Raw genomic sequence first — 26,204 nt, forward strand, 5'->3', positions numbered from 1 at the left:
TGCTTTGCATGTGTACAATGGGTAATGGGGAATACTAAACACATTGGATCAGGATGCATTATTAGCACTTTCCTTTGCTTCATTACCACTGACACTAGCATTGCTGCAGTGTACTTCGCAATGTGATGTTCTCTGAGCCTATTTGCCATTTTTTATACTCATCCCCCCCCCCCAACAATAATTTTTATTAAAGTTTTTTAAGCAAGGGGTACAGAAAGCAAAAAGAAAAGAGAAATGGAGAAAGGGGAAGTGAGTGTTGTATGGGGGGAGTTTAGGGGAACGTGGTACATATTTTAAAACAGGAAATGGAACTTATACAGACAATAACAGGTTAACAACAGGCTTAACCATACCAAAAAGATGGGTACCAGTGGGCCTACCATCATTCCACATTTTGGCTATTCACTTTGCGGTATTTTTAATCCTCATCTGCCGACTGTTAAGTGTTGGATGAGAGTATATGTTCATCCTCACCATCCCTTTGAATAATACATCGAAATATTACAATGCTTGTTTACTCTCCCGGAATGTTCGGAAGACTCCCGAACTTCAGGACAGAATGCATACAAAAATAAGGAAAGTAGGAGCACTACTGCTTCATGGATCCAACAAATAGCCATTGGAACTTAATTGTAATTTGAGATGCTCTTTCTTTTTCACCACTGCTATAGCCAGAAATACTGGCCTCAAAGTCTGCTAAGGTGTTAATAAATAAAGACAGCGCTATCACGATTCGATAAAGGGGACAATAAACATTTAGAAGATTCCTTATCATCAGAACTGCAAATAGGTGCGAGCCAGCTCATAGCATCCTGTGTTTGACTAATATCTATAAAAGGATATAACACAGATAATGTGAATTTTTTCAGATCTCTTAAACTGGCTCTTTCTAATGAATGAATGAAAAATGTAATGACATTTCTAGGCTAATGGTTGGCATAATGCATACATGGTTAGCAGTCCACATTAAGTGGAATGATTAACTGAATATTGTAATTGCAGGAGCTTCCAGAACAAGTGTACCTTCACCCACCTCTGAGTATCTTTGTAGTGGAGCAGCGAGCGTTTGGCCGCTCTGTTATGGTGGGGTCTTCAGTAGTGTCTCATCTCATGAAGTTTTCTCCGAAGGATCTGGAAGAGAAGATTGATGAAGCAGAAGCTAAAAAACGTAAGCAATAGATAGTGGGTAAAATCTACTATATTTATAAGTACTGGGCAAAGACATAGAATAATTTAACTTTATGTCATCCTAGAGCATTTTTGTGTCTTCGTTGCCCAACCTGTCCTACCTATTAAACAAATTCTTAAAACGTCATTAAGCTGTAAAACAGACATAAGAAAAAGTATGGTAATATGACGTAACTATATAAAGTAACACAGGGCAGCCACCTCCAGTCTTTACACTTATGCCATCCTGATTCTGTGCCTATTGCATGTAGCCTCCCTGTCAGATAGGCCCATCGTGATGTGTCATATCTGGACAGTTTCATTGCACAAAAGCCGACCTGTGATAAATATACTGCAAGGCTTCATAGTTTTAGTTTAAAAAAAAATTAAAGAGATAAATTGGGTGATATCTATGGAAACAGCTGCATTCATACACACATGACAGAAATGTTTGTTTTTTTTAAATAGAAAGAAAATCCATTATGCGGATGACTTCCCCAACAGCCACCGTAAATGTGGAACATGATGAAAAGGACAGCAAATTCAACCCTCTTAACCTTGTAAAGGTATGTGGGACTTACCAACATTAACAGAAGATGGAAAATATAGTTTGTGTTGTTACTGGTAGTGAGGAAAGTGCTCCAGAGATATAGAGTGTGACAATATTGTGTATAGTGAAAGTGCTTCAGAAAAGTAGTGAGCTAAACAGGTAGTGTGTTATTGTGTGTGAGGAAAGTGCTCCAGAGAGGTAGTGTGTTATTGTGTGTGAGGAAAGTGCTCGAGAGAGAGGAAGTGTGTTATTGTTCTGTGTGAGGAAAGTGCTCCAGAGAGGTAGTGTGTTATTGTGTGTGATGAAAGTGCTCCAGAGAGGTAATGTGTTATTAGACTGTTTGAGGAAAGTGCTCCAGAGAGGTAATGTGTTATTAGACAGTTTGAGGAAAGTGCTCCAGAGAGGTAATGTGTTATTAGACAGTTTGAGGAAAGTGCTCCAGAGAGGTAGTGTATTATTATTCTTTGTGAGGAAAGAGCTCCTAAAGAGGGTAAAGTATTATTGTGTGTGAAGAAGGGCATCAGAGAGGTAGTGTGCTATTATTTTATGTCAGGAACGTGCTCCAGAGTGGTAGTGTGCTATCATTTTGTGTGTGAGGAAAGTGTTCCAGAGAGGAAGGGTTTGCTATTATTGTATGTATGTGCAAAAACCAGAGAGAGGCAATGTGCCATTATTTTGTGTCAGGAAATTGCACCAGAAAGGCAGTGTGCTATGTTTGTGAGGAAAGTGCTCCAGAGAAGTAATTTACTATTATTATAAGTGAGGAAACTGTTCAAGAGAGGTTGTGTGCTATTATTTTGAGTAAGGAAAGTTGTTCAAAGATCGAGTTTGCTATTACTGTGTTATTATTGCGCGAGGTATTACATATTACATTCTTACACCTAATCTAATTGTATCTGTGTATTTTAGGATCCTTTGAAGAATTTGGGCAAAACTATAGTTAAGGATGAAGAGTTGGAGGAAGAAAGACCAGATGCTGAGGAGCTGGACTGGTGGTCAAAATACTATGAATCTCTAAGAGATATATCAGATCATGTATGTTGTGGTTGATTGTAGATGCATGTTTGTGTAAGATGGGGTAGTTATCACATTTTAAGAAATATCTGCACAAAAATTTCTCTGGGACACACTTATGCATATAAATATAATCCTAACCAAGTTTTTATTATTTATTAGTTGTTCTTTTTACCAAAATGAGTATTGAAGCAGGTAACTGATTGGACTGACACAGCTGCAGTCCAGTCAGGCACTGCATTAATTATACACCTCCTGCCCTGGCAGCTTTCACTCATCAACCCAGACAAAAGTGAGGGGTCCTGGCAAAGAGGAAACACAGTGTAAAGAGAGGGATTTGTTTAAAAGCAGGAAGCCTCTTCCAATGCTACATTCAGTATACAAGTTCCTTATAAACTGAAGTGGATCTGAACACAATCCATGAAGATCAGACATCCATATAGACTACTGAGACATACTGTATCTATTTTGAAAATAGATTTAGAACATTAGGACATGGACGTTACCCAACACATTTTCCAATACTTTTACTTTAAGACTTTTGCTGTATTAAACAAATTCACAGTAAGACTCTTTTGAGAAGATATATTTTGAGTGGTTCCTTTACTTAACCTGAACTTTGTACACACGTAACTTAATCTAAGTTCACAGTCAGTTATCATCTTTAATACATTTTTATTAACTTTTTTTTTAAATAATACTTTAAAATAATATTTAAAACTATGCATAGAATGTGGAAGTGTCCTACCCTGGAAGATGTATTATTAGCAAAACAGTAGTAAAGTGTTGTTCACAAAATATTGGAATTATTATTGTATTGCCAAAGAGATAACAATCTATCCCTGTGTCCAACGCATAATACAGACCCATGCCCCGCATACAGTATCATTGTAACAAGGTCATATATCCCGTATGAGAACTCTAAGCGGTATATTTACTAAACTGGTGGTTTGAAAAATTGGAGATGTTGCCTCTAGCACCCAATCAGATTCTAGCTGTCATTTATTTAGTACATTATACAAAATGTCAGCTAGAATCTGATTGGTTGCTATAGGCAACATCTCCACTTTTTCAAACCCGCAGCTTAGTAAATATACCCCCAGGTGACTATTGAGTTCTGTAGAGAAAAAACAACCATAATGACCTAAATAAATTGCTCCAGTTGCTGGTTGTGTCAAGGGGTTAAGGGGTTAAATTGTCTATCACAAATATATTGTAGAGGTTAGGTCTATAACAAGAGGTTCACAGTAATTGCTGTGGTTGACATGCCCAACAGCTGGTCTTGGCTCCTGGAAATATTCCTTCGTAGGTGATCGGTTTGGAGATGAAGGACTTAATATAACTATTGTACTTCACATAACTATTTTGTCTTTAATATCTAAATCATGTTAGATTGATGGTGCTGAAGAGGATGAAGAAGGTGAAAATGAAGAAGCTGGAGGTAAGAAATCCACTAAGTGTCATTAGATTAGTGGGCAAAGTCGGACACAGGATTATGGAGATCGGGCTGTGTGGCTGAGAGAGACACAAGGAGAAGAACATGGGCACAGTGCTCAAGATTCTGGGTCTGAGGTGTGGGCTTAAATGCCAATAATATACCATCCATGGGTTCTCTGAACTGTCTACAAAATGCATAGTGGCATCACATCTATATATTATCACATATTTTAGTGCCTGAAATATGTGTTTAAAGTTCTGGCAAGAAGTGTGTGTGTCTGTGAATATAAGAAAAAGTGCATTTATTTATTACAACAATTATTTAGTGCCCTTTGTGGTCTTTTGAAATGTTGGGAGGTAGAACATACATTATGCAAAAGAATCATATAAAATCCAGTAACATGTATTGAAATGGAAATAGGGAAAACAGATAAGAATACAGACTACAGGGGAAAACTTGTTAGGAGGGAGTATTGTATGATCTGGAAAAACCCTTCTAGACCAGGAATACTAAATGGATTGTTTAAATATAAAGTAAAAGACGGAGCTCAAGTTTAATGCTGTTATTTTTAGGGGCAATCAGCTAGGACGTTGCCATGTCTTTCCATTGGCATAGGCCCCAAGGTTTTAAATTGCAGCCATAAGTAAAGAAGATGTGTTCAGCTGGAGTCAAGCCGAGAATATCAATTTCCAGTTGGGTAGGGTCAGGCTTCGGATTTTCCCCCTATGTTATCATATCAACATTTTTATTGTTTTATTATTTAAATGCACTAGCATGATCTGTATATGATGTGCATGTGTAACCCTCCAGTATCATCTATAATAATATAAGGCCTTGTATTTAGATGGGGGGAATATCAACTCCTTAGACGCTGTCGGTGAAGAAGAAATTGTTGAGATAGAAATTGTGAAACCAAAAAGGAAAGCAATCTCCACTCTAACGGTATGTTTGTGTCTTGTAACTGATATAGTTTTTGACTAAGGAGAGATGTAACCTCCAGACAATTTTATCTTCTGGTCAGAAGTTTATTTTGGTCTGTCGTCTTATGTAGGACAACGCAAATGAACAACTATGCTTGGAAGACGAAGTTGACTGAAGGTTGACTTCCCCATTAAGATCTAAAACTTCTGATATAGAAGCTGCCTACCTCTCTCTGCCAGTCCTTTCAGGTGTTTGGGGCCTTCCTAAACAAGCTAGGCTTGCACTGGTTAAGCGATTTCCTACCTTACTATTTGCAGCTCGGAACTGGGAGATCTGCAAAAGCCATCTCTCTGTCCCCCCAACTTCCCTGAATATTATGCCCTTATGGCGCAACCCTGCCTTCCCACCTGGTGGGCTCTGGTCTTTCTCTCTACCATGGATCGCCTCGGGCATCCGATTTGCTGGTGATCTTTTGGACCTATGACTTACGACGCTCTCCGCTCTAAATACCCCAGACTAAATCCACCATTTTATCTACAGATTAGGCACTTTGTCCTCTCTCTCCTGTCGGGCCCTTCACCTGCACGGATCTCCCCATTTGAGACCCTCTGCCTCTCCTCCCCTCGTCGAAGAGACATGATTTCTTCAATATATAGTCTAATTCTCGACAGAATATTGGTCTATGGAAGTGTCCATGAACGAGAATGGGAGAGCGACTTGGTTCCCCCCCCCCCCCCGGAGGTGGGCTGTTGTGAGACCATCAGAGCGAATGTAGCCTCTAGTTCCAGCTCTACATTAATTAAGGAGAATGCATATAAAATACAGGTGGTATCTTACGCCTGATAGACTGGCTAAAATGTACCCAACTGCCTACCCTGCTTGCTGGCGGGAATGTGGCCATAGAGGCACCCTCTTCCATATCTGGTGGTCTTGCCCTGTTATTTCCTCCTTCTGGGATAGAGTAACTACCCTCCTTTCCTCTCTTCTCCAATACCCCGTTCAAAAAGACCTTTGGTCCTTTCTCCTCTGTTACCCTATACAAAATGCGGATGTCCAATATGCAAAACTGGCCTCTCATATTCTGGCGGCTGCCAGGTGCCTGATAGCCAAATCATGGAAATCGCAGCGCCTCCCTGTGTCTCCTCTCTAAAAACATATGTCTGGTTTATTGCTAGTATGGAAAAAATCACCCTCCATCTGCAAGAGAAAGATGATAAGTTCTACCAAATTTGGGACCCTTGGTTACACCAATAATACCCCCAACACTCGCCCTCCCATAAATGGCCTAGTCCATACTGGATACATCTGTTTTTAATATCCCTATAGGCTAAGTTATGCTCCCTGATATTTGAGATTCCTCCTGGCCTTGTCTTACTATGGCAGACGACCCCACCCCCCAGCCCCTCCCCCTCCCTCCCACTCTCCCACTACCTTTCTAATAATATGGATATTGCTCGTGCCAATACAATTTTTCATCCATGTATTATGTTTTGGTTTGCATAGCAATTACTAATATGCTTTGCGACAGTGCTTGATTCTCCTTCCTGCTATCTTTTGGATTGTATGCTGTCATCCATGTGGATTTAATAAACTTTAAGTTATAAAAAAAAAAAAAAGATCTAAAACTTCAAATGCCTATATGTCACCAAAAGAAGAGAATACATAAGAATGAAATGGAAATTAATTAAATTAAAAACAGAGAGCAAAAATTAAAAACATAAATATAATTTCATTTCACCTAATATATCTGAGCACAATTTATTGTGTTCAAAGAATATCCCTTTTCGTTATGTTTACATTTATACGTTTGCAGTCTTGCTTTTAAGGGAGTTGCCATATTGGCAATAGTTAGACAGCAATATCAATAATATATCAATCATAACAATAGTGTAGATAGCGTCATTATTATTATTATTATTATATTTCCTTAAGGGGATATCTATCACCAACAAACGTTTAACACAACCTCCCTGCTATGTTCTTTGTCATGGAGATGTGGACCCACAAAATCTCTGTTCTCCAGGCACCACTTGCTGGATAATATAGAAAGGTGTCTGCAACTGCACATAGCATAGTGACAGCATCCAATTTAACAGGTTCAAAACTCTGTTACTACAACTGGGAAAGGAGGGTTTTGTGTTTAAAGTATCTCTAATAAGCAGGGTCCTCCATACCCTTTGTTTTCATGTCTGCATTTATTTTGTCTGCCTTGTATGTCCCTGTTTTATGTATGTCCTGTGTTCCCTACTGTACAACACTGTGGCGCCTTACAAATCTACGTTATTAATAATAATAATAATAATAATAATAATAATAATAATAATAATGTCAGGAGTCGACAGGTCAGAATTCCGTTTTGTGCTGACTTTTATTTTTATGCTAAATATAGTAAAATAATTTATCCAAGGGGAATGCACGCCTGGTTTCTAGGAAATATATATTCTAAGTTAAACATTTTTTTAATGACAAAAACCAAAACTCTGCTATGAAAACTGACACTTCAAATGGAATAATAGTCAACTGGCCTAGACTAACAGCAGTTGTCATGTGCAGGTTTATAAAGGAGAACTTGAGAATGAGTTTGACAAGTTTGAAGACTGGCTACATGTATTTCCTCTGCATCGGGGCAAGGCGTTGGATGACGAGGATGGAAATGATGAAGATAACTTCATGGGAAAATACAAGGTACATTCTCTGCTGTGAGTCATTATATACCTGGTTCTTAAATCCAAGCTCTTTCTGATGTTTTAATTGTATCCCCTAGGGATCCTTCTATATCTACCCAGCTAGTGAGGCCACCGATGAGTTCCAGATAATGAGGGGTGTTCCGAGGAACCGGCCAATAAAAGTTCTTGTGAGAATTTACATTGTCAAAGTGAGTATTCTCGGATGCATCCCTGCAGGATTGTGTTTCCTTCTGTACGTTGTAGTACTGCTGATACCTGGTGCAGGTATTGGAAATATTGCACCAGGCATTTAAGAAACAAAGAATATAGTAGATTGGCTTCTGTCATCTTCCTCTCAAATGTGGCAGCAATAGTGCGCAGACCATTACTAATGCCGCATATGTAGAGGTTGGACAAAGACTTACTGCAGCTACTTCCCCTTAAAGGACTATTGAACATTTAGTGGTTGTAATCCGAAACCCTGGCTAATGTTATGCAGCAAGCCACAAACATAGTAACATAGTAACATAGTAACATAGTAACATAGTTGATGAGGTTGAAAAAAGACACCAGTCCATCAAGTTCAACCTATTTTGGATCTCCTGCGATCCTGCACTTATTTTTGAAATTAATCCAGAGTAAGCAACCGCCAATCTGTTTCAATTGTGAAAATCCCCCCAGACTCAATATTGCAGTCCTATTTTTACCCTATATTCACTACTATCCTTCATTTAAAATTAACGGTCGTATCCCTGGATACACCTTTCCGCTAAAAATTTGTCTAACCCTTTCTTAAACATATCTATTGAATCTGCCATCACAACCTTGCCTGGCAATGAATTCCATATCTTGACTGCCCTTACTGTAAAGAACCCCTTCCTTTGCTGGTTGTGAAATTTCCTCTCCTCTAACCTTAGGGGATGACCACGTGTCCTGTGTATGGTCCTTGGGGTAAAAAGTTCCCATGAAAGCTCTCCGTATTGACCCCTAATGTATTTGTACATAGTAATCATATCTCCCCTTAGACGCCTCTTTTCTAAAGTAAACATGCCTAAACTGGCTAACCTTTCCTCATAACTTAATGACTCCATACCCTTTATCAATTTTGTCGCCCTTCTCTGAACCCTTTCTAGTTCCAAATTATCTTTTTTATAGAGTGGTGCCCAGAACTGTACTGCATATTCAAGATGAGGTCTTACCAACGATTTATACAGTGGCAAAATTACACTGTCTTCCCTTGCATCTATGCCCCTTTTTATGCATGCCAATACTTTGTTTGCCCTTGCAGCTGCTGCTTGACATTGAGCACTATTGCTAAGTCTACTGTCTACGAGCACTCCCAAATCCTTTTCCATTATAGATTCTCCTAAATTAATTCCATTTAATTTATAGATTGCTTTCTTGTTTTTGATCCCTGAATGCATAACCTTACATTTATCTGTGTTAAACCTCATATTCCATTTGGCCGCCCAATCCTCCAGTTTATTTAACAGTCAAGATGACTGTGAATAATTTGAATATATTTAAACCCCTATATAGCCAAATTCTTGTATATAAATAGTATCCAGGTAGCTGTCATTGTCAGCTTATCTCATTAGATCATATATTTTAGTCATTATCAGATATTTTGGAAACGTATGGTTCGCATGTGTTGGTTGGACATGGTTTAGTTTTTGAATGATAGTCTGATTTTCAACTACAAGTAAAGCACCTGTAAGAATGATATCTGTTCTGAACTGCACTTCAGTGATCACCATCACTGCAGGTTTCAGGACATTCCTGTATGAGTCAGCTTGGTTACGGAACAAGTTGGCGCTATATAATTAAATGATGATGATGGTTAAATGATAGTGTACACTGGTGGTCAGCAACATATGGCCATGTTGGGTCATCTACCTAGTCATTCTGAGGTCAAGGTACCAGCACAATGCATTCACATAGCCAATGCTAGTGGATTTCTATGTAGCCAGTGATTATCAACCATGTAAAAGGTTCACAAATTCTCTTTTACATTGACAAACTCCTGTACTCTTGTTTTGCCTTTAGTAAACGACTCCTAAAAAGGCTAAAAAACTATGCACAAAACATATGTTATAAAAAAAATAAATCACAAAATTACCTTTTTATTTACCTATTTTTAGGTGTGTAATGCGTTCTTATGCTTTTTTTTATTATTATAGGCAACTAATTTAGCTCCAGCTGATCCTAATGGCAAGGCAGATCCATATGTAATTGTGAAAGTGGGAGAACAGACAAAGGACAGCAAAGAGAGATATATTCCTAAGCAGTTGAACCCAGTATTTGGAGAGTAAGTAACTCTTCCAACAAATAGAAATCATCACTAAAATATGTACTAGTAGAATACAGACACAATAGAATGTTGGTATTTATTTGATGAGAAAACATTGGCAGATTTGCATGGGGACGGTTACATTCCATCATACAACATTTGCAGTGACCATGAACATACACAGATCACAAAATCACTCAGAAATGCGTTCATTCTTCAGTACTCATTATTTATATGAGCGCCACTTGAAAAAACTACACCCAGCTATCATTCAGTAATTCAGTAATCTTTTGTACCACTACTGTGGAAGAGAGAGTGTAGTACAAAGTGCGCCGGGGGCCCACAGGTTCACCGCTGAGAGGAGAACTGACAAGTACAGCATACAAGTACTCTCGAGGAGATAACCGCTTGCTCAAGATAACCAAACCCTGAAACAACAGGTGGACAGAGTCCAAGTGGTGCCTGTATAATTAACAAGTACTGATTCTTCTTATTTTGTTATTTTTAGTATTGATTTCCTTTCTAATTCCTCTGAGCAATTCACACTCTGAGAAATTAGAGTGGTTTTGTAGTTAGCGGATTGGAGCAGTTGTTACTTTGCATTAAGCAATGTTGCGGACATAGGGCTTCATCTAAAGTTAGGAGCAAATCCAGCTAAAGGGTGGAAATTTTCACCTGGACAAATCACGTGATGCAAGGGGTGTACATACTGTTTTTGGTTTTTACATGCAGGGAAATGCTGTCTGATTTAGCAAATAGCACACAAATACTGACCAGGTTTACACCTGAGAGAATAGAGATGGCAGAAAACTCAAGTGCCTGTGAGGGGAGGTAAAGACTACGCTCCCTCCTGCATAGCAGGGAACGTCACTGCCTATAGATCCTCTCTACCCTGTGTTCTCATTTCACTAGTCCAATCAAGCAAAATTAAATCTCTCTGTTGCATTTCAGTGCAAACTAATCCGCATTTAACAAGGATCCCTTTCCACCCCCCAACATCTCCCATTAACCTTTGCACTTCTACCCCACAGATGACAATATTTTGGCCTGCAGATGCATGAATTTCCCATAACACTAGGTGCATTAATCAGGTTAGGATTATCATTTGGTACAGTAGGACTGTATTCAGGGAGAGGGGGATGGAAGTTGAGAGGCAGCTCTTTGCTTGCACAGCATTTATGTCAAACTATTTTTTGGGGGGCAAATAAAACTTAAAAACATAATAAGTGAGTAACTTCAAATAAGGTTGGGTCTGGTAGTACCATTACATTCTGTTGTGTGACAGGGTCAGAGACACTATGGAATGCTCTTTGTAAATAAGTGGCTATTATATGGACGGTGCTCTGGATGCGAAAGATTGTGTGCATAGAGACACTATTGATGTTAATACCAAGGCTGATTCTTTTATTCTTGCCTGTGGTTAAGGACATCAAAGGTGCCTCCAAAGTAAAATGTCACTGAGTACTATCATGTTCATCTCTCCAAATTAATGTAGTATGTTAGGTCACTAAACAACCTCTTTCTCCTTTTTGTGTTGTGCAGGGTGTTTGAAATGACCATCTCATTTCCTCTTGAATCAGAGTTGTTAATCTCAGTGTATGATCATGATCTTATCGGGTCAGATGACTTAATTGGCGAGACTAAGCTGGACCTGGAAAATCGTTTCTACAGTACTCACCGGCCAAACTGTGGTCTAGCACTGCAGTATGATGTGTAAGTGTACACACGTCCATAGAGAAGGCCCAAACTTAATCTAAATTTCTTCACAAAAACCACTAAGCTAGCATGAACCCAAGTCCTAATCCAGGGTATGTCATAACAATAAACCTAGCTCTAGTGTTAAGTAACGTATGTAAAAATGATTATGAGTAACTGGTATATTGACACTGTACCAACCTCTACATGCTCTCCTGTCTCCTTTATTTCCTCTGGACTCCTCTATAGCAACACACATACCATGGGCATGTACCAGAATCTCTGATTCCAACAATTCTTGCCCAGATGTTAGCGTGCTTATTCATATAGATCATGTACAGGATGGATGTCCTCTAGATTTCTTAAACTCAATCTTGCTAAAACTGAACTCATTGTCTTTCCTCCCTCTCGTACCTCCTTCCCCTCTGACCTCTCCATCACTGTTGACAACTCATCTATCTCCCCTGTTCCCCAACTCCGCTGCCTAGGTGTCATCCTCGACTCCTCTCTCTCCTTTGCCCCTCACATTCACTCTCTCGCCAAATCCTGCCGTTTCCAGCTTCGCAACATTGCCCGCATTCGGCCCTTCCTCTCCCAGGATGCCACCAAATCTCTCGTCCACTCTCTGATTATCTCCCGCTTGGACTACTGCAACCTTCTCCTTATCGGCCTCCCCCTCTCTCATCTCGCTCCCCTTAGATCTGTACTTAACGCCGCTGCTAAGCTTATTTTCCTCTCTCGACGTTCCACCTCTGTATCCCCACTCTACCAAGCCCTTCACTGGTTCCCCTTCCCCTACAGAATACTTTTCAAGCTCCTCACTCTGACTTACAAGGCCCTCGCCAACTCCACTGCTCCCTGCATCTCTAACCTTATCTCTATTCACACTCCCTCCCGCTCACTGCGATCGTCCAACGATCGTCGCCTCTCTTCCCCTCTGATTACCTCCTATCACGCACGTATCCAAGACTTCTCCCGTGCCGCTCCCCTCCATTGGAACAAGCTCCCCCGCTCCATCAGAACTTCCCCTAATCTGTCCTCTTTCAAACGAACATTAAAAACCCACCTTTTCCTTAAAGCCTTCCAGCCTCATGCCTAAACTCCCACCGGTCGGCTACCTCTCTTTCTCATCTCTTCTTCCCTTCTCCCCCTTCCTCCCGTCTCTCTGTCTCATCCATGTGTCTGTCTGTCTTCCCCTCCCTTTAGATTGTTCACTCCTTTGAGCAGGGCTCTCCTACCTTCTGTTTCCATCACTTTTAACTGCGCTCTCCAGCTACTCAGCTCACCTCCTCTCAGTCCCTCTGCCCTCTGTCTCCTCTCGCTTCTCTCCGCTCCCCTCAGTGACTCTCAACCTGTCATCCGTGCCCACCCTCTTGGGCCATAGTTACCTGCCTGTACTCACTTTTCCCCCCCCTCCCTCCCTCTCTTTCATGCTGTGCCTGAGCCCCCAGAGTTATAGTGCTTACTGTTACTTGTACTGTGCTGTTTCACCTTGTACTGTGCCATTGTTTGTCCTTGTACGGCGCTACGGATACTTTGTGGCGCCCTATAAATAAAAATTAATTAATAATAATAATAATAATAATGTACAGGTCCAGGAGGTAGACTACTGAATTAATGCTCCAAGCTAAGGCTGTTTTAACCTATGTTTATTTAGAATAACTGAAGATTGTGCGCTTTGTCTTCACCCATTTCCCATCCCACCGGTTGGCAATGCATGGGCTCCAATGGCTGAAATAGCCCATGTGCACAGAATCTACAAAAACTCAGAAGTCCGCGAATACAATATAAATATATATGTTTCCTTCATCCCACTCTGACTGCATGTTATTTCCATATAATGTCCTATCCCATCTAATATGTTCAAAATAGTGTCACATTGCATAAAATATCACATATCTTGTCCTACAGAGAGGGCTATAATGAATGGAGAGATGCGTTCAAGCCATCACAGATACTGAGCTCATTATGTAAGAAGCACAGCCTACCAGCCGCAGAGTACAGGAGAGAGGAAATTAAAGTGAATAACAAGATCTTTAAGATACCCAACGAGGCATTTCCTGAAGGTAAGGAAATGTAAAATCAATTGAAGGGTTTGTCAATCTGTAGCAATTAGCATTAGTAACAACACTACATCAGTGATTCCCAAACAGCACGTCAAGTATATTTGGTTGAAAGTGACACAGGAATTCATGGAGACTGTGAGACGTATCATTTACATTCAAGATATGCCAAAAAAAAATAATGGACGTATGGACCTTTAATGATGTAACCTGAGGCATCTGTCTCATATGTTCAAGATTTAGGGGGCAGCAAAATAAAATTAGCTTGATGCAAAAGCCTTAATTAGTGGTATATACCTTTGTTGATAGAGCTAATAATGCTTACACAGCAAAATATTTGGTTTTTTTTAAAGTGCCCACAGCTCATAGGCAAACATTTATGGTGGTATAAATAAGACGAGAAGGGCGCTGGTTCAGTTAGCAGGTTAGCTACGCACAGCCTGGTGTAGCATCCACATACACAGTGGTGTCACAACATCCAAAGGTTTGGCTGCAACTGCTCTACACTCATGAAACCGATGGGCTACACCAATCCAAGATTGTTGTATAAACTCTAATTTATTAATATACACAAAGTGCACTGGGCTTTATCAGAATGCAGCTAATTTATACCCATTGTAACCATGGAGGTCTAATGTTCTAATACTAAAAATATAATCACGACCAACATAATCAACATATATAGAATATAAAATTCACGGAGTAAAACTGTTGTGATCAAAAGTATAGGTACTTGTCTCGCACTGGTTCCAAGAGACAACTGAACTTTATTGGCAAATTTGGGGCAAGAGCGAAAATGAAGAAGCAAACTAGAAATCAGTGGAGTTATAATGCAATTCTTTGTGGATTGAATTTGATGGTGGAACATGTCATTTTGCAGAGGTGCACGGTTCCCGTGATATAATCTAGTTTTGCTCCCACACTCTATTTTTAAATTTGTCATTTTGCAGAATTCATGGTATATGAATAGAGCTGGGTCGACAATGATATCAATTCATTCTGCTCTTCTGTGTGGTTGGGGTATAATACTGGAGAGGACCAGGCTGAACAAAAATGAGAGGTGGAATTCGGGGCAGTAAAAAAATGACTGGGGGAATTTCCTTGGTGAACATTTAAGACCAAATTGCGCGAGGGAAAAATTAAAAATTTTGCAGCCAAATGCAGATGGAGGTGAATATTCTGTAGAACAGTTTGAAAATGTTCTTCTATAGAACTTTTAGTACTATTCAAACTATACATTTGTTTGTATCCTAGCTCCTCCCCTCTTTACCCTTCCAGCCATATCTCCTCAGTTGTTTTACTAACAAAGCCAATAGGATATGACTGAGATAACCAAACAAAGAACAACGCTCAATTTTAAAACCGAGTAAATTAAAGGGGTGGGACCGCAGTGACCCCCAACTGGATTCAAGAGAGAAATGGATTTTATGGTCAGTACAAAAATCCCCTTTACTCATTCATCCCATTTGGAGAACACTGCTAACCATGAGGATGTTCCAAAGATGCCCCTAGGGAAGAGTATTCTCAATATGATTTTGTCCCAAGAACTGGCGTCCTTGTACCAAGGACAGTGAACCAGTAAAATTTTGTAAGATATGGATCGAGGACTAGGTTGTTGCCAGTCACAACTGTTAACCAAGTCTCCGTACCGCGCTAGCCGCAAGACATTCACCGATCTGGTAAAATGGCTATATAGTAATCTACAATTCTTGTTCCCTAAAAAATGAAAAATCATTCACTTGGGTCTCAAAAACCCAAAGGCTAAATAGAGTATTAATGGCGCTATAATGGAAACTACTGAGGAGGAAAGGGATCTTGGAGTCACTGTTTCAGGTGACAAAGGCAGGTAAGCAATGTAACAAAGCAATGAGGAAGGCAAGTCAGATGCTTGGTTGCATAGGGAGAGGAATCAGTAGCAGAAAGAAAGAAGTAATAATGCCACTGTATATGTTATTGGTACGGCCTCATCTAGAATACTGTGTTCAGTTCTGGAGGCCATATCTCCAGAAGGATATAAATACATTAGAGACTGTACAAATAAGGGGAACTAAAATGGTGCATGGCCGACAGCACAAAACTGCTTTATCTGTCATTTTGTAGAAGTGAGCATAGTTTCAATGAAACTCTCCCAGATTTCAAAAAAAGTTTGCACCCTTTTATTTATGGAAGGATGTCTCAAACCAATCCATCTTAGATTCCAATCCATGTTTTTTTTTTTTATAAATAGATATGTGGTATAATCTATGAAGCTTTACTGAATGCTCAACAATCAATAAAAAAAATCAAACACACCAGGATGCAGAAACAGGATAACATATTAGCTCTCAAGCATGTAGCGATGGTGAGCTGTCCTTAACCATACCGTAGAGATGCCCTCCTAACAAGGTGTTTAAATAACACAGCTGTCTGATTAATACAAATTAAAAGCAACTGTGCTAAAGCAACACTCACTACAACACTAAATATATATGTGAAAAAATAAAAATAAAAAATAAAATCCCAATCCATAGATGAAGTTAAGATCAGACATATAATTCTTGCTTCAGATTGTTAATCTTACTCATTACATCATCATACCTAATGTGGGGATTCTACAAATACTTGGAAAACAGAACAGAGAAATATTCCTATTATGTTGTTTAATATAATGTCTAGGAGCTGGAAAAGTTTGACACTTACCAATATGTCTCCTGTAAGATTGGGGAGTGCTTCCTTACATATTGGATACTGCACTATAAACATGTAAACGGGCAGCAACATTTGTAGATCAATTTATGACATCCATATTATGAGAACTTTCACTTGAAATGGAAGAAGAGAAACTGGGCCATTTTTTTTAAACAATATTGTGGAAACATTTTAAAAGAAACCAAGTATCTCAATTTGACTATAAGATCTATATAAACTTGACCTAAGGATACTACCCAGGAATGTAACACTTCTAGATACATTATTCACTGTAATTGTATCACTTTCCTGCAATTTGACATTTATGAATACCATAATTTGCATACCACTCATACTTGCTCACCCTCCTGGACAGTCCGGGAGACTCCGGAATTCTGGATCGGTCTCCCGGACTCCTGCAAGAGCAGGCCATTCTCCCGCATCCTGCAGGTAGGGGGGCTCAATGACGTGAGTCACAGCAAATTGCTCTATTTTGTCCAGACCCCAGCAATGAAATGACAATATTTTATCATTTCACCACGGGTGTGTACCCAAAATAATGCAATATGTGATACGCCACCCCTCAACCCCATCAACTGCAATACACTTCCCGGAAGGACAAAGTAAAAGGTTGGTAAACTGAAATTTATAAACATCAAGTCAATGATGGTACTAAATTAATATATTTTGAGTCATTTTGTATTACAGCTCTATGTACATATCAGTAATTATGACTAGAATTACGGGAAGGTGTATTTTTGTGATTTTGCCTTTTTTTTCCTATTTAATACCCATAAAGTAAATATATACAGTATATTCCAATGTGCTAACAAATAAAAGCTCAGTGTTCACAAATAATAATTACAATTTATAGATTAGTCATAGACATAAAATTAAAAAGTCATTCATGGTGAAACAGAATCATCTGGACAATTTGTTTGTTCCTTGAGATACAAACACCGTTCATATATGAAAAGCTCCAAAAGATAAACAATCATAAAAACATGGTGACGATTCAATTATTCATCTGAACCTTCATGCTCAAAATAATCAGATATCAGTTCAATAATGCAGCCCAACAAGGTCAATTATAATTAAGTTTTGGATTTGAACTTTGGAGCCGGATAGAGTCTTGTATACAGATGGCAGCACCGAGAAAATGGAGACTTTTACAGATAACACTGCACACCTCATATAAAGACATTTATTACTGTTGCAAATATTTTCTTTTTACTTCTACTTAAGACAATGTTATTCTCCTTTCTAATTTTGTTTCTCTGCTTTGCACAGTGATTATTAATATTTGCTTTTTAATTTTTTGTTTTTCATTTGTGTTTAGTCTATGGTCACTACATTTGTGTTTTATGTTATAGTTATGTTGACAATTTATGCATTTTAGAGGCTTTCATGAGAGACAAGAACAAAGAGGAAGATGAGCTGTTGTCTGGTTACGATGAACACAAGGCTTTGCACGTTCTCCACCATTGGGATGAGATGCCCGAGTATGGAACCAGACTGGTGGCAGAGCATGTGGAAGTGAGAACCTTGTACAGTCCTGAGAGTCCAGGCCTGGGCCAGGTAATGGAACACAGAAACTTGACATACATCTCCAGTTCAATTTGTAAATCAATTGATTAATTTGGTTTAACAATTTATCATGTTCAAAGAAGACTTTTTATCTTTATCTTAGGATTTCAGGGTTCATCCACTCTAAAGCTATGTCTATGATTTAAATCAATCAACCAAGTCTCTAAATGAGCAGACTTGTGTGTCAAGACATTAATGTTAACACGATTTAATCTGATTTTGTTGGATGTCTTTCAGGGATCCCTTCACATGTGGATTGACATGTTTCCAAATGATGTCCCTGCCCCCCCTCCTGTTAACATCAAGCCACGTGCACCAGTTAGGTAAATAAGACAAATGACTCCAAAATTATGTTCAGTTCAGTCTTCTGGACACTGTGCATTACTCAGTGCTCATACTACACTTATCTTCATTATTTCTTCTCTTAACTTATAAGTACTCCATTGGCAAGATAACATAGCCAAGGTGGAAAATGTAATGGGAATGTAGGTAAATGGAATTTGATAGAGAAATTTGTCACACCTAAATGTCTCTATTATCCATTGGAGACACTGGGTGTACTATGTGGTGACTGGTGCTTGGGCAATTTTTCATTTACTGCCAAAACTGAAGCTCCCCCTCCATGGGCTGCTTCTGGGTGCTCAGTATTCCTAAGTGCTGGGTTAAATTTCTATGGCTTCCTATTGCACCATTGGGCCGGCACCTGAGCCATGTATCGGAGGTGGAGCAACAATTATATATGGCTTCTTGCTCCTTCTGGAGCAAAGAGGGACATGGAAGTTGCAGTCCATTTCCTGGTACCAGGACTGAGTAGGTGAGCCACCTTTTTACTATTTTAGGGGTCCAAAGGGGGAGGGGAATCAGGTGAGAGCTGCCCTTCATAGTAGCCCCACACTGGTCACAGGGAGGCTAAGGACGGCAGCCATCATTAGGTGCTGGGCCCGGGTGGTAGGTGAGATCCCTTCAGCACCTCCTCCCTGGTGTAGCTTCTCAGATATGCAAGCTCACTGTTAAAAACATAGCTACCATTTTGGGAGCTTCCTGAAACAGCAGCTCCTTCTTGTTTGCCCTCTTTATCTCCCATAGCCTTTCCAAAACACCACTACTCAGAACATTGCTACCTTGGGGGATAGCATGGGTAGGAAAATTGAGGTCACCCTTAAGACCATTTACAAGGCTGTGGGGACCTCACTTAAACCAAGCTTAATTACACTTTGAATCAAAAAGGCTGTAGAGGGATGGATGACACAGTTGATGGGGGGGGGGGGTGAGGGTGTAGGGTACAATTTGACAGATCTAAATTGTATTTGCTTACCCTGGTGGAGCATATGCGGGAGGCCACCAAGTATTTTGGGGAGCTCATTGGGACTAAACTTTAAGCCTCCACGTGGCTTGTCTTCTGGCTTCAGACCTGGAAGATGGACCCTGGAATTATTCCTTAATGTGGAGAGTTCCTGTTTATTCCCAAACTGCATAAAATCACTGCCCTGGCCACTGGAGGAGAGAGTTTCTTTTTCCTTTTTAATGCACCTTGGCCTAAGTGTCCTAGGTTTTGTTCCTTTCATCTCCACAGGTAGGCAAAAGGTCATCCCACTAAGTGTCAGTCCTTCACTCCCGGGGAGGGATGCAGAGAGGCAGTTAGCCCACCCGGAAACTTCTGTGAGTGAGAGCCCATCTGCTATTCTCGCAGAACCAGTGGCTCAATTTTACCACATATGTCTGGGTGAGAGGTATCATAAGAGGGTTATACATAGATCTCCTGACTTCCTCGCCTATGTGCTTTTTCTCTGAGGGTCTTCCCAGAGACAAGGTAAAACTCCTTGCCCTAAGAGATGTCATTCAACCCCTTATTTCAGTGGAAGTTGTTATTCCAGTGCCAGAAAATAAAAAAGTTGGGTTTTTGCTCAAACCTTTCCAGAAGCAAGATGACTCCTTTCGAACTGTTCTGAACTTGAAATCCTTAAACATTCAGTTGTGGGCAGCCTAGATTGAGTCCTTGAGACCGGTTATCGACAGCATGGAACAGGACAAGTTCATGGTGTCAAGGTCCCTTACTTATGTGTTCCAGTCTGGGAGGGAAATTGGTGCCAACATTACCAGGTTCTGGCCCTACCCTTCAGCCTGGCAACACAAAGATGATGTCAGTGATGGCCACCCTTCTCAGATCCATAGTGGTAATGGTTATCAGGTACCTGGACAATCTTCTTATCAAGGTGAACTTCTTGGCCTTGCTTCCGTCCCATATTTAGGAGACGGCCCAGGTTTGTTTATAACTAGTGTAGCTTTCAGCTAGGGTTCTACCATCGTTATCTATAAACTGTATGCAGATGCAACAGCGAGATCTATGTACCAATGTTATAGAAATTGTCAGTGTAGGGACCTGAAGGGATCTGAATGAGGTCACTTTGACGCGGTAGATGGGCATTCACAATTTTATCAAAATGTGCACTAAGAACTTCATGTTTATTTCAGATATTATATTGTAGATTGATATTACTGAATCTAATACACAAGTGCATGTTATTAGTATGTCTTTAGTGTCTAAACTGTGCTGAAGATATATATACCACAACATGGTCAGCTACATAAGTATTATGCAACTCAAAGGGCTGCTATGTAAATGGCTTTATCCAGAGTTTCCTTCACCTTTTGGAAAAGGGCTATTTCCATTGTGCTACAAAAAAGTAAAGTCACAAGGGATGTCGTTGTTGTAAAAAACACGTCCAAAATTAACAGTTTCATCCTAGTTTGGTTTAAACTATATTTACAGTAGACAATAGCTCTTCTATAAAACACAAAGTCATTTCTTATACTACGAAAGAGATATATAACTTGGCAGTTTCATTTTTGCACTATGACACAACAGTGCTAATGCTGAGCGTGGATAGACCACCAGTATTTTATTGAGTATTATTTGAGCCTGCGATATCCACATAAAATATATAGTAGGCTTGTGATTTATCCGCTTTTCTTTTTTGTAGTTATGAGCTACGTGTCATCATTTGGAATACTGATGATGTCATTCTAGACGATGTCAACCCATTTACTGGAGAACCGTCAAGTGATATCTATGTCAAAGCGTATGTATTAAGGTTAATTTACAACCATGCAAAAAAACAAATGGGATGTGGGCATGCCTGGCTAAGAACGGATTAGGCGCATGAATGTGCCCAGGTTTGCACCCAAGTGGAAAAACAACATTTATTTTTGTGGGATTGGATTATATAAATGAGCTTGTGGGATGAAGAAGAAGCATCTAGGAAGACGTTCCCAGTCCAATGTTATTGAAATTTCAAATTTTGCAGAGTAAGGTACAGAAAAGAAAAGGGGGGGGGGGGTGGGGTTAAGTGCAGGGTACATAAATACAGACATCATTTTGTACAATCATGTCTATAAGGTTGTATATAACATTCAGAGATATTTGTCTCTCCCAGTTCTGAATTTTTCAGCTTAGTGTTGGGGTAAACTAGGCCTCGTTCTGTACTTTTAATGGAACACATTTTGGACCATCCAGTTGCACTTTGGAGGAAAATTGCATTTCCAGGAACACTTTGATCAATATAATGAAAACCTTCCAACACAAAAATGACTTTCCCCATGTCTTTTTATTTCTGATTATTTTCAGACATAAATGAAGCTAAACCAAGAAGTATTTTTTATTTTTTTTTAAATGTAATTGTTGAAATTAATGAATGGGGTGGTCCTACATATCAGTAAGTTGGACTTTGAAGTGACGTTTACACTATTTCCACCATGAGCATTTTATTACAGTACGGAATTGACCGTTTTAGCATTTTCCATACTCTTTATAGTGTCTTTAAGAGTTTTATGATGTGTGAGCCAAGTGATCACCTACCATTCCTCTGATATTTACATGTCTTGGCAGTGGGCAAATTGGATGTATTGGACTGAAAGATTTAATTATTTATTCATTTATCAGTTTCTAATAAGTTGTTGCTAGTAAAGACATCACTTTTGTAGGTGGATAAGAGGCTTAGATGGCGACAAGCAGGAAACCGATGTACATTTTAACTCCCTCACCGGGGAAGGAAATTTTAACTGGAGGTTTGTGTTCCGGTTTGACTACCTGCCGACAGAGAAAGAGGTCACTTACAAGAAGAAAGAGTCCTTCTTCTCCTTAGAAGAGTCAGAATTCCGGGAGCCAGCTGTGCTAGCCCTCCAAGTCTGGGACTACGATCGTATATCTGCCAACGACTTCTTGGGTATGCATCTGCAACTATTTGACTTGATTTACAGTTTTTGTTATTTTGTAACATACAGATACATACCAGGGGGGTGCTGGTGGTAAATGTTATAGAATAAATATATCTTAAGGCCAAATTGATGGGTAAAGAGCCAAAGGAAATATCCAAATTTTGTGAACATTTTTATTTTGGGGTTAACTGTGCAAAATAGACAATTTTAGCAGAGAGCATTGGACATGTATCTTTAGCTTCAGCTTTTTAATATGCAGGGGACTAGGTGTACATGTATGCACGGCCCCCACCCCCACATCATCTGGTTTATGTCAGCACTTTGAGCTTTTCTCACTTCTCCTATTGTTGTCTTTCTATTAATGAGAATACCCATATTGAGACATTGGGCTTTGGCGATAGTTGGCCTTGTCCAGTCTGAGGTGGCAAAATATTTTTGACATCATTTCTTGCAAAATTTCTGAAGAAGCTGCTTTTCACTATGTAGTAAATTGGCAAAATAGTCACTTAGATTAAGTGTCACAGGTACTACTACTACTTCTGCTACCTGTATTGTTATTTGTGCATGATCTGTAAATATCTGTAGAATTAAATGAGAAACTCGGTATATAGTGAATTTAATAATAAATGATTAACTTGGATAAGAAGCTCTTCTCCCCGAAGCATCTTCAAGCATAAATAAAAATGATAGAGACAAGTAGTGAAGGCTTTATAACCCACTTTTGTATTTAAGGATCTATTGAACTGAAATTAAGTGACATGGTACGAGGAGCCAAAACCTCCCAACAGTGCACCATTAAATTGGCCAAAGACAAAGCCACGCCACGCTTCTCTATCTTCAGAAACAAACGCATGAAAGGGTGGTGGCCCTTCATCAAAATCAGGAGTGAGGAGGACATAGAGAGGGAGGAACGGGAGGCTGAGGATAATAAGAAGAAAAAGAAGAAGAAGAAGAGGAGGAGTGTAAAAATAGAGGATGTGCAGTTCAGCGATTCAAGTGGAAACACCTACATCCTAGCGGTAAGCTAAGCCAGATGAAATAGTGGAGGAAGTCTATCTCTTTCACGAGCACCACAATACTCTTGTAGGGTCTTAAGCAGAAAGTCTACCAAGACAGACTTACCAATATATGCAACATAGAGGGGAAAGAGAACGGATGGCATGAAACATTAAATATTTAAAGGGGATAGCCATACCTCTTGTGGTAAATGCTGATCTTTGCCAACTTTTATTATCTCAAATACCAGTCCCTGGATATAACAGCAAATGGCCAGGAGAGACTGTATAGAGAGGGGCTTTACAAGCAACCATATGCCACCTCTTCAACACTGAACACACCTCCCTTTCAATCCCAAAATTTACCTCCAGAGGTTTGTACAATGGGTTTTATCAGTTTAGGAGGAGAGTATTTTCAAGAATAAGTTAAATTTCAGAAAGATGACGCTGTAAAATGGAGTGAGGAATATGTTTTATTATTTTATCGAATGAGAAGTGAAAGCTTAGAACAAACATTCTTTATGTTTAGTTCTCCCTACTGCTTCTGAGGTCAGAGATTGCAGGGGCAAACGCAGGATTTGTAGAGGGGGGTTTCCACACCACGCCGCCAATGGGCGTGGCCAGCATGCATGGGGGCGTGGCTATAATTTTAGACCGTGCTTGGCTGCTCTCCAACTCTTCCTATCCCCATAATATACATGGGCAATGCTGCGTGCACTACTGTTAGGTGCACGCAGCTCTCCCTTTTGAAGCAGAGCTGTGTGAAGCGGGAGCAGGGTCCAGCCACCTCAATTATACAGTGCACCAGGCTTGGAGGGGGGTTTCCAGGCCCTAGGAAACCCCTCTCGGTTTGCCTATGGATTGGTCTACAGTCTCTATGCCTTCTGATCCTGAAGTCCTATGTTATAGATGGATTTTTTGTAACATAATAGGTCAATAACCATAACAGTAATTTCCTTTGGTGAAATAATAAATAAAGTTTGCTTAACATTACTTCATGAAGTTAGATTGCAGCCTATTGTCCTGTTCGTACAACCTAAAACTTAGCAAACATAAAGAAAAGGAAAAACATATATAATGTCGTGACTTTAGACATGCGTGATGCAAAGAATAAATCGTTTTTTTCTGAATTGAGATTATGCAGATGTATCATAATTTATGTTTTATATCATAGTTCTTTAATGCATGACTTTTAATGTTAATGTTATAGGGAAAAGTTGAAGCAGAATTCCAGTTGTTGACGGTGGAAGAGGCGGAGAAGAGCCCAGTGGGGATGGCACGCAAGGAACCAGAACCTCTGGATAAACCAAAGTACGTAGTTGTAGTTTGTGCCATAAGTCAGTGCTCATGTGCCAGATACAGCCTAAATTAAAATAATGATACTGGATTGTAATATATCCAATGACGCTTGAAGTTGCCTGTAGCCGTGTATCAGTTTATGGAGCAGGATGGAGGCGTTTAGGGAGCAGCAGAAATTTGCTGAGCCAGAGGAGGGGGAATTGGGTGGAGTGAGAGCATTCCTAGTAAAGTAAAGATTAGACCATAGATGTATGTTTTCTAGCAACGCAGTGCAAAAACAAGACTTACTTTTGCAGAATGAGATAAATGGGTGAAGATGACACATTTTTAGGGAGGAAGTGGGGCTTTATAGCTCTGCCCCCTTGCCGGAAGCCATGGTTAGTCTCACAGCTCCACCTATAAACGGGGCTCTGTAACATTGTAGAGGATGTTGTCAGCAGGAGGACCAATGAGAAGCCGCTATCACAGACATGGCGGTTTTTCATTGGTCCTCCCGCCCACTCGCCCGTTCTGCAGCCATTTCGAAGTGGTGAGCAATAATGTTTACCACTTTAAGGGGTAGTGCTGTTTTTAAGGGGCATGTCAGGGATAAGCCCCTCTCTAGCTACTTCCTGATTTAATATCTTATCATATATTCCAACAGTCATACAATATATCGCCTCTATTTTGTCAGGAAACTGCTCTTTAACACTGTACCTGTCACAAACCGCCCTCTGTGCACTCGTGACTTGGAAGCTTACTGTAAGGAAACACACAGGATTCCAGCCCAAATCTCACACTCACCTTTTTCTCCAAGGCTACAGATTTACTGGTCCCTTTCCCAACACAGAAACCCCGCTTCCACACCTCTCCGCCAACTACCACCAGCTACAAATAAGGCCAATAGCAAACATGACTCAATTATCCAATTGCGCACACTCAATGCTCTTAGGGTTAAACAGCTAACCCTTCACACTCTGGCTTCTAAAGAGTTAACCCCAGCCAAGCAATCACTCTCTTCTAAACAGGCAATGGATTCGTTTAGAGCAATAAGGACAGAACTATTAAATTGATAGATTTAATATACAAAAGGTACAATGCTTACAGATAATAAAACAATTAAAGATTTGAAATACAAATAAAAAATTGCAAACAGTTATAGAAACAAATGGGATGAAAGTACAGAGCATAACTTACGTATAATAATCTGTATGCCTGGGGGTAGGCAGAAAAGATGGACAGTCCTTCAATTAGATTAATCCCCAAGAAGCTGACAATTTGTTGTAACAAGTCTCAGCTTTTTAAAGACACCTTTACACCTTTCCCCACCTCCAGGGGGGTTGTGGCCTGTGACACTTTTTACAATCACCATTTGCATGTTGCCTGATTTGCTACCCAATTCTACTATGTGACCTAACTTTTCTTTGGAGTGTCACACAGTCACATACCCAATTTTATTATTAATATATCTCCTATGAATTTACCCATCTATTGATACCAAACAGGCCAAGGAACAGGGTATCAGTTGAGCTTATACTCATTTCCTTAACTTCTCTGTGTGGCAGAATTCTTAATTTGACATATGAGCTGCTCTTCAAAACACTATTGAGGAATATGTGGTTGATCACTACTTTTATTGATTTTAAGTGGCATATTTG

The 26,204-nt window shown here is 39.8% G+C and overlaps 1 protein-coding gene across 1 annotated transcript in view; it reads left to right on the top strand.

Moving 5' to 3' along the window:
* The window catches only part of LOC142094898 (fer-1-like protein 4), a 104,845-nt gene that overhangs the window by 74,074 nt on the left and 4,567 nt on the right, over positions 1–26,204 (top strand). The window contains exons 29-44 of the mRNA XM_075177504.1: positions 1,003–1,168; positions 1,636–1,733; positions 2,627–2,752; positions 4,124–4,172; positions 5,014–5,111; positions 7,644–7,775; positions 7,855–7,965; positions 9,937–10,064; positions 11,589–11,759; positions 13,653–13,807; positions 17,871–18,049; positions 18,296–18,381; positions 21,040–21,138; positions 22,040–22,281; positions 23,006–23,292; positions 24,479–24,579. Coding sequence (XP_075033605.1) covers positions 1,003–1,168; positions 1,636–1,733; positions 2,627–2,752; positions 4,124–4,172; positions 5,014–5,111; positions 7,644–7,775; positions 7,855–7,965; positions 9,937–10,064; positions 11,589–11,759; positions 13,653–13,807; positions 17,871–18,049; positions 18,296–18,381; positions 21,040–21,138; positions 22,040–22,281; positions 23,006–23,292; positions 24,479–24,579 — 2,228 coding nt within the window. The remainder of the gene's footprint in view (positions 1–1,002; positions 1,169–1,635; positions 1,734–2,626; positions 2,753–4,123; positions 4,173–5,013; positions 5,112–7,643; positions 7,776–7,854; positions 7,966–9,936; positions 10,065–11,588; positions 11,760–13,652; positions 13,808–17,870; positions 18,050–18,295; positions 18,382–21,039; positions 21,139–22,039; positions 22,282–23,005; positions 23,293–24,478; positions 24,580–26,204) is intronic.

This window comes from Mixophyes fleayi, chromosome 6 (genome assembly GCF_038048845.1).
Source record: "Mixophyes fleayi isolate aMixFle1 chromosome 6, aMixFle1.hap1, whole genome shotgun sequence".
Classification (NCBI taxonomy): Eukaryota; Metazoa; Chordata; class Amphibia; order Anura; family Limnodynastidae; genus Mixophyes; species Mixophyes fleayi.